At 41.2% G+C, this 11,577-nt stretch overlaps 1 protein-coding gene across 3 annotated transcripts; it reads left to right on the top strand.

The window, feature by feature from the left end:
- Positions 1-1,252: 1,252 nt before the first annotated feature.
- LOC120746094 lies at positions 1,253-9,744 on the top strand. 3 transcript variants are annotated; one of them, XM_040051367.1, is made up of 3 exons: positions 1,253-1,374; positions 1,523-1,597; positions 1,818-9,744. In XM_040051367.1, the coding sequence occupies exon 3, from the start codon at positions 2,500-2,502 to the stop codon at positions 8,464-8,466; it is 5,967 nt and encodes a 1,988-aa protein (XP_039907301.1). In that variant the 5' UTR covers positions 1,253-1,374; positions 1,523-1,597; positions 1,818-2,499; the 3' UTR covers positions 8,467-9,744. The 3 variants fall into 3 exon arrangements, 2 of the variants coding, with proteins under 2 accessions (XP_039907301.1, XP_039907300.1); XR_005698775.1 differs by lacking the exon at positions 1,253-1,374 and having other exon boundaries at positions 1,384-1,597; positions 1,818-8,998; positions 9,219-9,744; XM_040051366.1 differs by lacking the exon at positions 1,253-1,374 and having other exon boundaries at positions 1,384-1,597.
- Positions 9,745-11,577: the final 1,833 nt, after the last annotated feature.

Below are 11,577 nucleotides of genomic sequence, written 5' to 3'. Positions count from 1 at the left end.
GAGGATCCCAGGGAAAAACCTGACACACCTTCGGCCTTCAGGCTATTGTTGAAGAATAAAGGTGGCCATACCAGATATTGACTTTCAAGCTTTTTAGAATTATACAAACTCTGTTTTTGCCTTAAATACTGGATTTCTGTGCATTTTTGAACATGCTACAAAGAAAGCAAAAGTGCTTGAGACTTTTAAACAGTAATATTGGGTAATCAGGAAAGTGTGAATAGCTAGGTAAAAGACACAGGTACAGACAATGTGTGAAACTCAAAGCAAAACACTGGAGACAATCAAGTCAGAAAAAAATCCCACAAGCAATGAACAAAACAAAAATGAAGACCATCATAAAGACACAGGTTAAAATAATAATCTGTATTCTGCTGAAACTCTTCAGTAGAACCAAACACTGAAGAATGTAACAAAGCACCGAATTCACAGCAACATCAAAGGAAATAACAGGAACACCCCGACACCACTGTGGTAGTAGTTCTTTTGGCCTGAAACAGCTGTAAAGACATGTGTGAACATGTAACCTGTTGATCAGGTTTTTACAGTCCTCTGGTTTATAACTGTCATGTCTTTCACAAAGCTGAACAGTTTGTACTGATGAGGATGTGTATGGATGGCTGGCTGAAGAAGGAATCAGCCACAGTTTTAGATGTGAACACTTAGAAGTTGTGTCGATCTTAAGTATGAACGTAACACCGTTGTTTGACGTTAGTGAAGCGTGAGTGGTTTGATTTTTATCTTAGCAAGTCAAAAAAATTTTCTCTCTCCATGTCAACATGTCAGGTGTTAACAGGTGTTGTTCAATGTTTGTTTGGGCGAGTTGTTGAACCGCTGCTGTCTTTGAGCCAAAAAGAAAACTACAGCTCGGAGAATGTGTTTGAAATTAAAGGCTTTTGTTAGTGTGAGAAAATTACTTGAATCTGGCACAGAAATTTCCCTCATCATGATTTCATTTCTTATTCTGTTCTTCAGCTCACTGGCTTTTATTGTTGGTCTTAGAGATTTCATTATTTCCTATTTTTATTCCACTCATGTGTATAATTTGAATCATTTCATTATGTTTACTCTGGGGTAATCTAGAACTTTGAGCCAGAATGAAGAGTGTTGTAGGAAGGCTTTGGTTTAAATGGACCAAACAGGATTTTTCTTCTATCATTTTTTGTTGGCAGCACTGGTGATTGGTACTGTTGCCTTTCTGTGTGGAGTTTGCATGTTCTCCTGTGTTTGTGTGGGTTCTCTCCGGGTGTAAATGCCGGCAAAGCCACTTTACTTTGCGCTTTTATTTTGAAGAGTACCTTAGCACTTCCTCTTTTATTGTGTCAGACTTCCTGTTCTGTTCTCGGTGAGGCGACGCAAACACGTTGCTTCAGAGTGAGTAAAAGCGTTTGTTTTTTAAGGGTACTCATGCAGAACTATATGTTTATGTATCTGTCACATGCTATAACTTTGAAAGTTTACTCAATGTTGTTGAATTCGTTTTTTATTGTGTATGCATGTCATTTGTTCGTGGTGTGGAAAGACTGGCTAAAAGATGCGCATGGAGGAGGTTGGCTAGCTGATTCAGCATGATTAGCACCCTTGGAAGCAGAAAGAGGTTGGTTAATGATTGCAAATGATTGTTTATGTATTTAAGAGACAGAATGGTTGTTGGTAATTAATTTTATTAAATGCTGTAACATAAATAGTTTAAAAACTATTGATTTATGTCAATATCACTATTTGGGTTAATCAAAATAATTTTCTATAGTAAAATGCGAACATTTCTGCACTTTCTACTTGAATGTTTAATGGTATTTGTTTGTGCATCTTTATAGTTTTCACGGTGCCATATTGTCGGTGGTTTAGAGAGGAGAGAATAAAGATGCATCAGTCGAAGCTCTCTGCGTCATGAGTGGTAATTCCAAGTGGGCAGCTACAGTGAAAACTCTTTGACTGCAAGAGACCTGCCATCCCTGCAGAGAACCTGACACCATTTCATCAGAGATCCAGCTACCAACCTGTTACCAGCCAGCTGATTCCACTCGCATCCACAAACTGCACTCGCAAGGTTAGAAAGAACAGCATACTAAAGCTCAAGACTCCAGATACTAAAAGAGACATTGACTACCAAGAAGAAACTGCTTACACACATGCACAAGCTTAATGCATAACTAGAAACTCTTTAAATAATGTTACGAGGCCAAATTAATTCATGGACTGCCAACACATAATATTCCTGAATCTGGTTAATGTTTCTTGGTGAGCGAAATGTGTTTTTTGTGGAATAATAATTCACAGGATGTCTGTTTATGAAAAGGTTTAAAAGGTGAAGCTCATTATCTAATTTATGAACATTTGTTGTTGCTGTCTTACGCTAAACATACCTTTGAATGTCCATAATCAGTAAATGTTTGACACAGCGTTACTCTGTGGTAAAGATTAACTACAGCTTCAAAGTATAGTCAGGCAGTAAGGCAATCAAAGCTACAATCAACTTAAGGCAGCTACGGAAACAAAATGTCACTACCAGAAGAGCAAACAGACAACCCCACAAGCGCACCATGCGAATCCAGCTCATCAGAAGAAGAAACAGGCAACCCTATGAACGCACCATGCAAATCTAGCTCACGTGAGAGAAAATTAACAGAGAAAGGCCTAGAGATGCAAAAGCATGATATCAGAAAGCGTGAAAAATCATTCAACAAGACTTATGACTCTTGGAAGTTCGTAGCAAGGGAAACTAGAACAAAACTAAAATCCCTCTGCTCAGCAGAAGACCTCAATAAACTGCAGCAAAACATTGAAGCAAAGCACGACGCTGTAAGTTCACAGTATGAACCTATCCTGCGTAACAGTAACTCCACACCTGACATTGTCAACAAAATGGACGCCTGTGTTACACTAACAAAGGAGGTATGTAACCTCATAAGTGACCGTCTAAAGACTGTTCATGAGGAATATAATAACCATCTTGAGAAAGAAAGAGTAAGAGAAGTGTTAAGCAAGAACGAATATAGGTCTGTTTTTGGCGACAGCATAACGGAAACTGCAAGCTCTATAGAGTTGTCAGAGCAATTGAGCCGTCACTCTGGCTCATCCTGTACCCGCAACAGTAGAGTAGATGCAGAAGCAGAGCTTGCTGCCAAGCTGGAGCAATCAAAGGCTATGGAAGAAATTCAAGCACAGCAAGCACATCTTCACAAGTTAGAAAGTGAATGGAAACTCAAAGAGGCAAAAATGTTGTCAGAAATTAAACTAAAAGAGGTGGAAATGCAACAACAGTTGGAACAAGAAAGAGCAAAACTACAGCAGTTACAAGCAGACAAAGAAGTTGCTATAGCAATAGCTCGCGTGAAAGCGTACAACAGCCTTGAAGGGTTTGAGAACCACAACGGGGAAATTGATAGTAAAATTAGCTCTGCTTGCTACAGAAGGCAAATTGAACCTCAGCTGAATCCAAATGCCGCATCATTCCAACCCCACAAAGCAATTCCAGAAATGACAATGACCCAGGAGTCTGTCAGCTTAGCACAAGCAATCGCTAGCTCATTAAGTATGAATCGCTTGCCAGTCCCTGAGCCTGCCACATTCAGTGGGGACCCTTTGCAGTTTACCGATTGGAAAATGTCATTCATTAATCTGATTGACCGAAAACCCCTTCCAGCAAGCGAGAAGATGTTTTATCTGAAAAATTATCTTGCAGGAGAAGCACGCAAAGCGGTAGAAGGTTTCTTTTACCAAGATTCAGAAAATGCATACAAGGGAGCATGGAAAGTCTTAGAGGACAGATATGGGAACCCATTCATTATACAGAAAGCATTTCGTGATAAACTCACGAGATGGCCAAAAATCAGCGCAAATGACCCACTAGCACTACGAGAGTTTGGCGATTTCCTCAAAGGATGCTCTGAAGCAATCCCACATGTCAAAGGACTAGCTATCCTAAACGATTGTGAAGAAAATCACAAATTGCTCAAAAAACTGCCAGAATGGATCGTGCGCAAGTGGAGTCAAATTGTCGTAGATGAACTTGACGAATCTGGCACCTATCCAAATCTTGCATGCTTCACAGACTTCCTGAGTAGAGAAGCACGGATAGCTTGCAACCCAATAGCTTCTCCACTGTTGATGAATTTCAAACCTGTAGATGATCGAATCCCAAAGAGAGCCAAAGTCTTCAACACAAACATGCAACCAAAGAGTTCCGCTCAGGAGAAACAAGACACAAACATTAGTAAACCAAAATCACCTTGTCCTGTTTGTAAAAGTGAAACTCATGGAATCTCAAAGTGTCCCATCTTTACAGCTAAGAGTGTTGAAGATAAAAGGGCATTCATCCATGAAAACCGGCTCTGCTTTGGATGTTTAAGAAAAGGTCATATCACCAAAGATTGCAAAAGACGACACACGTGCAACATTTGTGAACGTCGTCATCCAACTTGCCTGCACGAAAACAGGAAGCAAAGCCCTGCAGAAGCAGTAACAAATAGTTCCGCTCCCACAGAAGAACCTGCAAGCCAGGAAACACACAAGGTCATGTCTCATACATCAACACAACGCGTTTCGGCTACCTCAAGTATTGTCCCAGTCTTTGTGTCTTCTGTACAAGAGCCACACAGAGAAATACTCACCTATGCATTGCTAGACACACAAAGTGACTCAACATTTGTCTTGGACGACATACTTGATAAGCTGAATGTGGATGTCCAACCAGTAAAACTGAAACTCAGTACCATGACAGCTATTGACACAGTCATCTCGAGTAAGAGCGTTCATGGTTTACAAGTTAGAGGACTCCACTCTGAGAGTTGTATCCAACTACAACAGGCTTATAGCCGCGACTTTATCCCAGTTGATAAGTCGTACATCCCAACGAAGGAAACAGCATTACTGTGGCCTCATCTCAGAAGCTTGGCAAATAAGTTGCCGCCTCTCCAAGATTGTGATGTAGGGCTCCTGATTGGATATGACTGTCCATCTGTGCTGGCTCCTCTTGAAGTCATCATAGGTGACAAGCATGAACCCTTCGCACAAAGGTCAGAACTAGGATGGAGTATAATTGGCTCATCAAATCCCCACCTAGACAGACAAGGAAACCAGAGCTTTGTGCATCGGCTCACAGTAAAAGAGTTGCCTGTTCCATCAGCGACAGATGTTCTAAAATCCCTGGAATCAGATTTTGCTGAGAGAACCTATGAGAACAAATATGTGTCCCAAGAAGATGTCCATTTCATACAGTTCCTCAGTAATCACATCACACAAAGGGAAGACGGACATTACGAAATGCCTCTCCCTTTCAAAGGGAACAGCCCACCCAACCTGCCAAACAACAAGAGGTTAGCCACGGTACGTCTACAGTGTCTCAAGAAAAAACTAAAGGCCAACAAACAATACTACGATCAGTACCGAACATTCATGGAAGAAACCATCAACAGGGGTGATGCAGAGCCTGCTCCTATAGCATCTCAGGGGCAGACCGAGTGGTACCTGCCACATCATGGAATCTATCACCCCAGGAAGCCGGACAAACTAAGAGTTGTTTTTGATTGTTCGGCCAAATCCCATGGTGTCTCTCTAAATGATACCCTATTAACTGGACCTGATCTCATCAACCCTCTGGTTGGAGTGCTTTGCAGATTTCGGAAAGAAGCCGTGGCCGTAATCTGCGACATTGAAAGAATGTTCTATCAATTCGTTGTCACCCCTGAATCCAGAAACTATCTGAAATTCCTCTGGTGGAAAGAAGGTGATTTGGAGAAAGAACCTCAGGAGTACAGAATGGCAGTTCATCTGTTTGGAGCTGCATCATCTCCAGGATGCACCAATTTCGGTTTAAAGCATCTTGCACGACAACATCAAACCGACTATCCTCTAGCATCAGCCTTTGTGGAGAAAAACTTCTACGTTGATGATGGATTAGCCAGCGTTTCATCAGTTGAGGAAGCCAAAGAACTGATCATTCAGTCACAAGAGTTGTGCAGAAAAGGAGGCCTGCGCCTTCACAAATTCAACTCAAATGAAGAAGCTGCTCTCTCCAACTTAGACCCTTCTGAAAGAGCAGCAACCATTGAACCTCATGGGTTTGACCCATCCCCTTCAGAACGTGCTCTTGGCATTCAGTGGTCGATAAAGGAAGACACCTTCAGCTTCAACATCAGCCTGAAAGATCAGTCTTCAACCCGCCGTGGTTGTTTGTCTGTCATTGCCTCACTCTACGATCCACTTGGATTTATCGCTCCATTCATCCTAAGTGGAAAACATATCCTACAAGAGCTTTGTCACAGAGGCATTGGATGGGACGACCTACTCCCAGAAGATGTGAAGCCACGGTGGGAGAAATGGATAAATGGTCTTTTCAAGTTGAAGGAGGTCTCAATTCCAAGATGTTACCACCCACACGACTTCCAAAACATTGTCAGAGTAGAGCTACACCATTTTTCGGACGCCAGCTGCTTAGGATATGGTGCATGTTCTTACCTGAGATATAAAAATGACAAAGACGAGGTTCATTGCAGCCTTGTGATAGGAAAGGCAAGGGTGGCACCCTCAAAGGTCACAAGTATCCCGAGGCTTGAACTCGCAGCAGCGGTGGTTTCTGCAAAAGTAAGCGTCCTGTTAAAGGCTGAGCTTGACATGAAAATTAATGATGAGTTCTTCTGGACTGATTCCCAAGTGGTACTTGGTTACATCAACAATGACGCTCGCAGGTTCCACATATTTGTCGCAAACCGTGTTCAACTCATTAGAGACAACAGCAATCCCAATCAATGGTATTATGTGGACACCTCAGAAAACCCAGCGGATCATGCGTCCAGAGGGCTTCATGTTTCAGACATCCACTCTACAAACTGGCTGCAAGGACCAAAGTTTCTCTGGGAACGTGAGTTACGTCTAACACCTAGCACTCCAGCTGAGTTACTTGTTGGTGATCCCGAAGTCAAGACAATTCAGGTGCTCGCAACTGACGTCAGTACCTTCAATGATATTCTCGATCGTCTGAATCAGTTTTCATCTTGGACAAAACTCATAAAGGTGGTTGCAAGAATCAAAAGACTGAGATCTCAACAAGAGCATACTGAACATGTGACGATCGAGGAGCGTGAGAAGGCTGCTGAAGCAGTGATAAAGATCGTACAGCAGCACGCCTTCCCTCATGAAATAAAAACGTTTCAAGCCAAAGGTGACCTTCCAAACTCAAGCTCTCTCTTCAGTCTTGACCCCATCTGGTCTGATGGACTCTTGCGCGTTGGTGGGAGATTAAAGTGGTCGTCTCTTTGCCACAAAGTGAAGCATCCACTCATCGTACCAAGCAACAGTCATATAACCAAGCTCATTGTGTCCCACTACCATGCTAAGACATGCCATCAAGGTCGAAGCCAGACACAAATGGAGCTTAGAGCAAATGGATTCTGGGTCATTGGTGGGAGCAAACTGGTGGCCAAAATGATACACACCTGTGTGCTTTGCAGGAAACTTCGACGACCTACAGAGAGCCAGCGAATGGCTGAACTCCCTAAAGAACGTCTTGAAGCCTCAGCACCCTTCACATTTAGCGGCATGGACTGCTTTGGCCCGTTCATTGTGAAGACAGCACGCAAAGAACACAAAAGATATGGTCTGATTTTCACGTGTCTGTATTCAAGAGCTGTCCATATTGAGATGCTTGAAGATTTGTCAACAGACTCTTTCATCAATGCATTGAGATGCTTCATCAGTCTTAGAGGAGCTGTCCAACAACTACACTGTGACCAAGGTTCTAACTTTGTTGGTGCCAGGAACGAATTCAAAGAAGCACTTAAGCAATGCGACACCAAGCAATTGGAGACCTTCTTATCTGAAAAACAGTGCGAATTTGTCTTCAACGCCCCTTCTGCCAGCCATGCAGGAGGTGTCTGGGAAAGGCAAATAAGAACGGTTAGGAATGTGTTGAATGCTACCTTCGCACAGTGCCCAGGTCGGCTTGATGATGCCTCCCTCAGAACGCTGCTATATGAAGCCATGGCTATTGTCAACAGTCGCCCATTATCAGTTGATGGAATCAACGATCCTCAGGCACTGGAACCTTTAACGCCGAATCATCTCATCACGATGAAAACAAAGGTTGCTCTTCCACCCCCCGGAGTGTTCATGAAAGAAGATTTGTATGCTACAAAAAGATGGAGAAGAGTCCAATACCTTATTGAACAGTTCTGGGGCCGCTGGAAAAAGGAGTATCTGCTCAACATATCAACAAGGCAAAAATGGCACTTACCTCGGCGTAACCTCAAGGTCAATGATATCGTTGTTATCAAGGATGACAATCTCCCACGAAACCATTGGCAACTAGGTCGAGTTGTGGAGACCTTTCAAGACCATGATGGCTTAGTCCGTCGAGTTAAAGTTCGAGTTGGAGAGAGAAAGCCTCAAAGAAAGCAAGATGCCCCTTCTAAACCTTCAGTTATTGAGAGACCAATCCAAAAACTAGTACTGCTCCTTGAGAATTAAATAAAACAAAATATGTTAAGACAATAATAGTTATGTTTATACACTACCTCAATGCATAAAGTACACTTACCTGTATACCTCTAATAGTTCAATTCAGTCATCCATCTATTAGTATAAGAAATCCTGTACAACTCACTTGCTTTGGGAATTTGTTCGTTCGTTGTATCAGGATTTGGTGGGAGTGTAAATGCCGGCAAAGCCACTTTACTTTGCGCTTTTATTTTGAAGAGTACCTTAGCACTTCCTCTTTTATTGTGTCAGACTTCCTGTTCTGTTCTCGGTGAGGCGACGCAAATACGTTGCTTCAGAGTGAGTAAAAGCGTTTGTTTTTTGAGGGTACTCATGCAGAACTATGTGTTTATGTATCTGTCACATGCTATAACTTTGAAAGTTTACTCAATGTTGTTGAATTCGTTTTTTATTGTGTATGCATGTCATTTGTTCGTGGTGTGGAAAGACTGGCTAAAAGATGCGCATGGAGGAGGTTGGCTAGCTGATTCAGCATGATTAGCACCCTTGGAAGCAGAAAGAGGTTGGTTAATGATTGCAAATGATTGTTTATGTATTTAAGAGACAGAATGGTTGTTGTTAATTAATTTTATTAAATGCTGTAACATAAATAGTTTAAAAACTATTGATTTATGTCAATATCACTATTTGGGTTAATCAAAATAATTTTCTATAGTAAAATGCGAACATTTCTGCACTTTCTACTTGAATGTTTAATGGTATTTGTTTGTGCATCTTTATAGTTTTCACGGTGCCATATTGTCGGTGGTTTAGAGAGGAGAGAATAAAGTTGCATCAGTCGAAGCTCTCTGCGTCATGAGTGGTAATTCCAAGTGGGCAGCTACACCGGGTACTCTGGCTTCTTCCCAAAGTCCAAACGCATGCAGTTAGTGGGGTTAGGTTATATTTCCCAAAGGTGCGAGTGCGAATGGTTGTCTCGTGTGTTAGCCCTCAGGCTGGCCTGTGGAAAATGTGCCCTGCATCTCGCCCTATGGTAGCTGGCATAGGCTCCAGGCTGCTACAACCCTGATAAGGATAAGCGGAAGAGGATGGATGCATTTTCCTTTGATTTTTCTTTTTTTTTACAATTTGTTTTTTGGTTTTTTTGGTCATTTTTATTTATATTGGTATTTCTGAGCCAGGAGAGGGCCATAAACCTGGCCCTGACAAGAGATGTGTGTTTCTAAGTATAACAGCTCGAGCATTTAAGTGGATCACATTTCATTTAAGCAAATAAACAAGAGACTGGGTCAGAAAAGTGCAGCAACATGTGGGTGTGTGTGTGTTTGCACAGCTGTCTGCTTCAGTGGCCCACTCTCTTGTGTTGTTGCTCCTGTTGTGTTGAGCTAATTGGATTAGTGTTTAAATTAAAGGATTTATTTCCTCGGTCTGACTGGAATCTGTCCCAAACTTCTCCAGATGTTAACACACACTAACTGTGTGTGCAATATAAATAAAAAAAAAATCAGAAAAAAGCAAAGTCTGTTAAAGCACTCATGAATGTAACATTTAAAAATGTCAATGTGATGGAGAGCAGAAACTGAACTGTGTATGAAGATTTATGTGGGACGTTGGGGGAAATCTTATTCTAAGGTCACAAATGACGTGTTACTGTAAAGGATGAAAAGGATGATGCAAGCATGAGCTGAGCATGACAACATGGTTTTTCCTCCCTTTGGTTGCTAAAAGGTCTAAAGTCTCTTAGGAGAGTTTTTGTTGAGGTCAGCTGGAGATGAGAGATGAAGCAGATTTACCACACTATGTCCATCTTTTATACAGTATGTAAAGTCTACAAGGTGCAGACGGAGAGTGGATGTACTGGACAAAAATTGAAAATGATGATGCTGGGTGAAAGGAAGAGAGGAAGACCTCAGAGAAGCTTCATGGATGTGGTGAAGGAGGATGTGCAGCTGTGACAGAAGAGGGTGCTAGGTGTAGGCTGTGATGGAGACCCCCGTGGTGACCGCCAATGAGAGCAGCCGAAACAAGACAAAGAACCGTGTGTGAATTACAACTTCACTTTTATATAAAGAAAGAAAGGGGGGATCGGCTCTGAGTGAAACTTTAGGAAACAAAATTCTGTAAAATGCTTGTATTTTTTGTGGAAGGTAACAAACTTTTGGGTAATTGGCATATTTTTGTACCATTAATGGACATTTCCATTAATAGTAAAAGCGTAAACTATTTAAATAATCATTTATGGGCATTTCCTGTCACTGTAACTCATTAGAAATACTTCTTGATATCCATAAGCATGTATTTCTATAAAATTACTATTTAATATGCATTTAGGCCAAAATATTGTTAGATTTAAAATTCTCAATTAAATTCTTCTTAGTACACAACAACAACAATTGTACATTGTGACTTCAAAGTGTCTCTTCAAACAGATCATTCAGTCCATCAAAGTTTTTAATCACTGACAGACTGACCTTTGAGACTAACAAAGCAGAGCTGTTTTTTTTTATGTGGAAAAACTTACATACTCTAGTGCTTCACTACTAAACAGTGTGGCAGCTGTAATGGTAAAGACGTGGAGTAGTTCAAAAGCAAATGAGAGCACATCTCAATAAATAATACATAATTAGGGGCCGCTCAGTTTGGGTAGCTCTATCAGTAACAGCCTTCTCAATGCATAGCAGTCCATTAAAGAGCACATACAGCAAGTCGAATCAAGTCAAGATGAGTTTTATTGTCAACCCAATAAAATACACTCAAGTATACAGTGGGACGAGATATCGTCCTCCTGGATCGAAGGTGCAAAGTGTAAAAATACAAATATAAATTCAGATATACATATATACAAATATACAGAAATAAGATAAGCTAAGAATAAGTGCAGTAGTATTATATTTGAATCTAATAATAATAAATAAATACAATAGTACAAAAAGTCGAATAGTGCAATACAGAATAGTGCAAGTCTTGGAAGTGAGACGAGACAGGTCCTTAAAAATAGTCAGTGATCAGTGTCAGCTTCTCTGAGTTGATATCACCACTATTCATCAGCAGCACATTTTAAAGCTCAGTTTTTAAAACCTTGTGATGTAACTACAGCCCAGCAGCTCACGGTTTGCCAAACATCAAATATTTAGGTCAAAT

The sequence above is a fragment of the Simochromis diagramma genome, unplaced genomic scaffold, assembly GCF_900408965.1.
Source record: "Simochromis diagramma unplaced genomic scaffold, fSimDia1.1 OVJJ01000107.1, whole genome shotgun sequence".
NCBI lineage: Eukaryota > Metazoa > Chordata > Actinopteri > Cichliformes > Cichlidae > Simochromis > Simochromis diagramma.
This window is presented reverse-complemented; position numbering and strand designations above follow the sequence as displayed.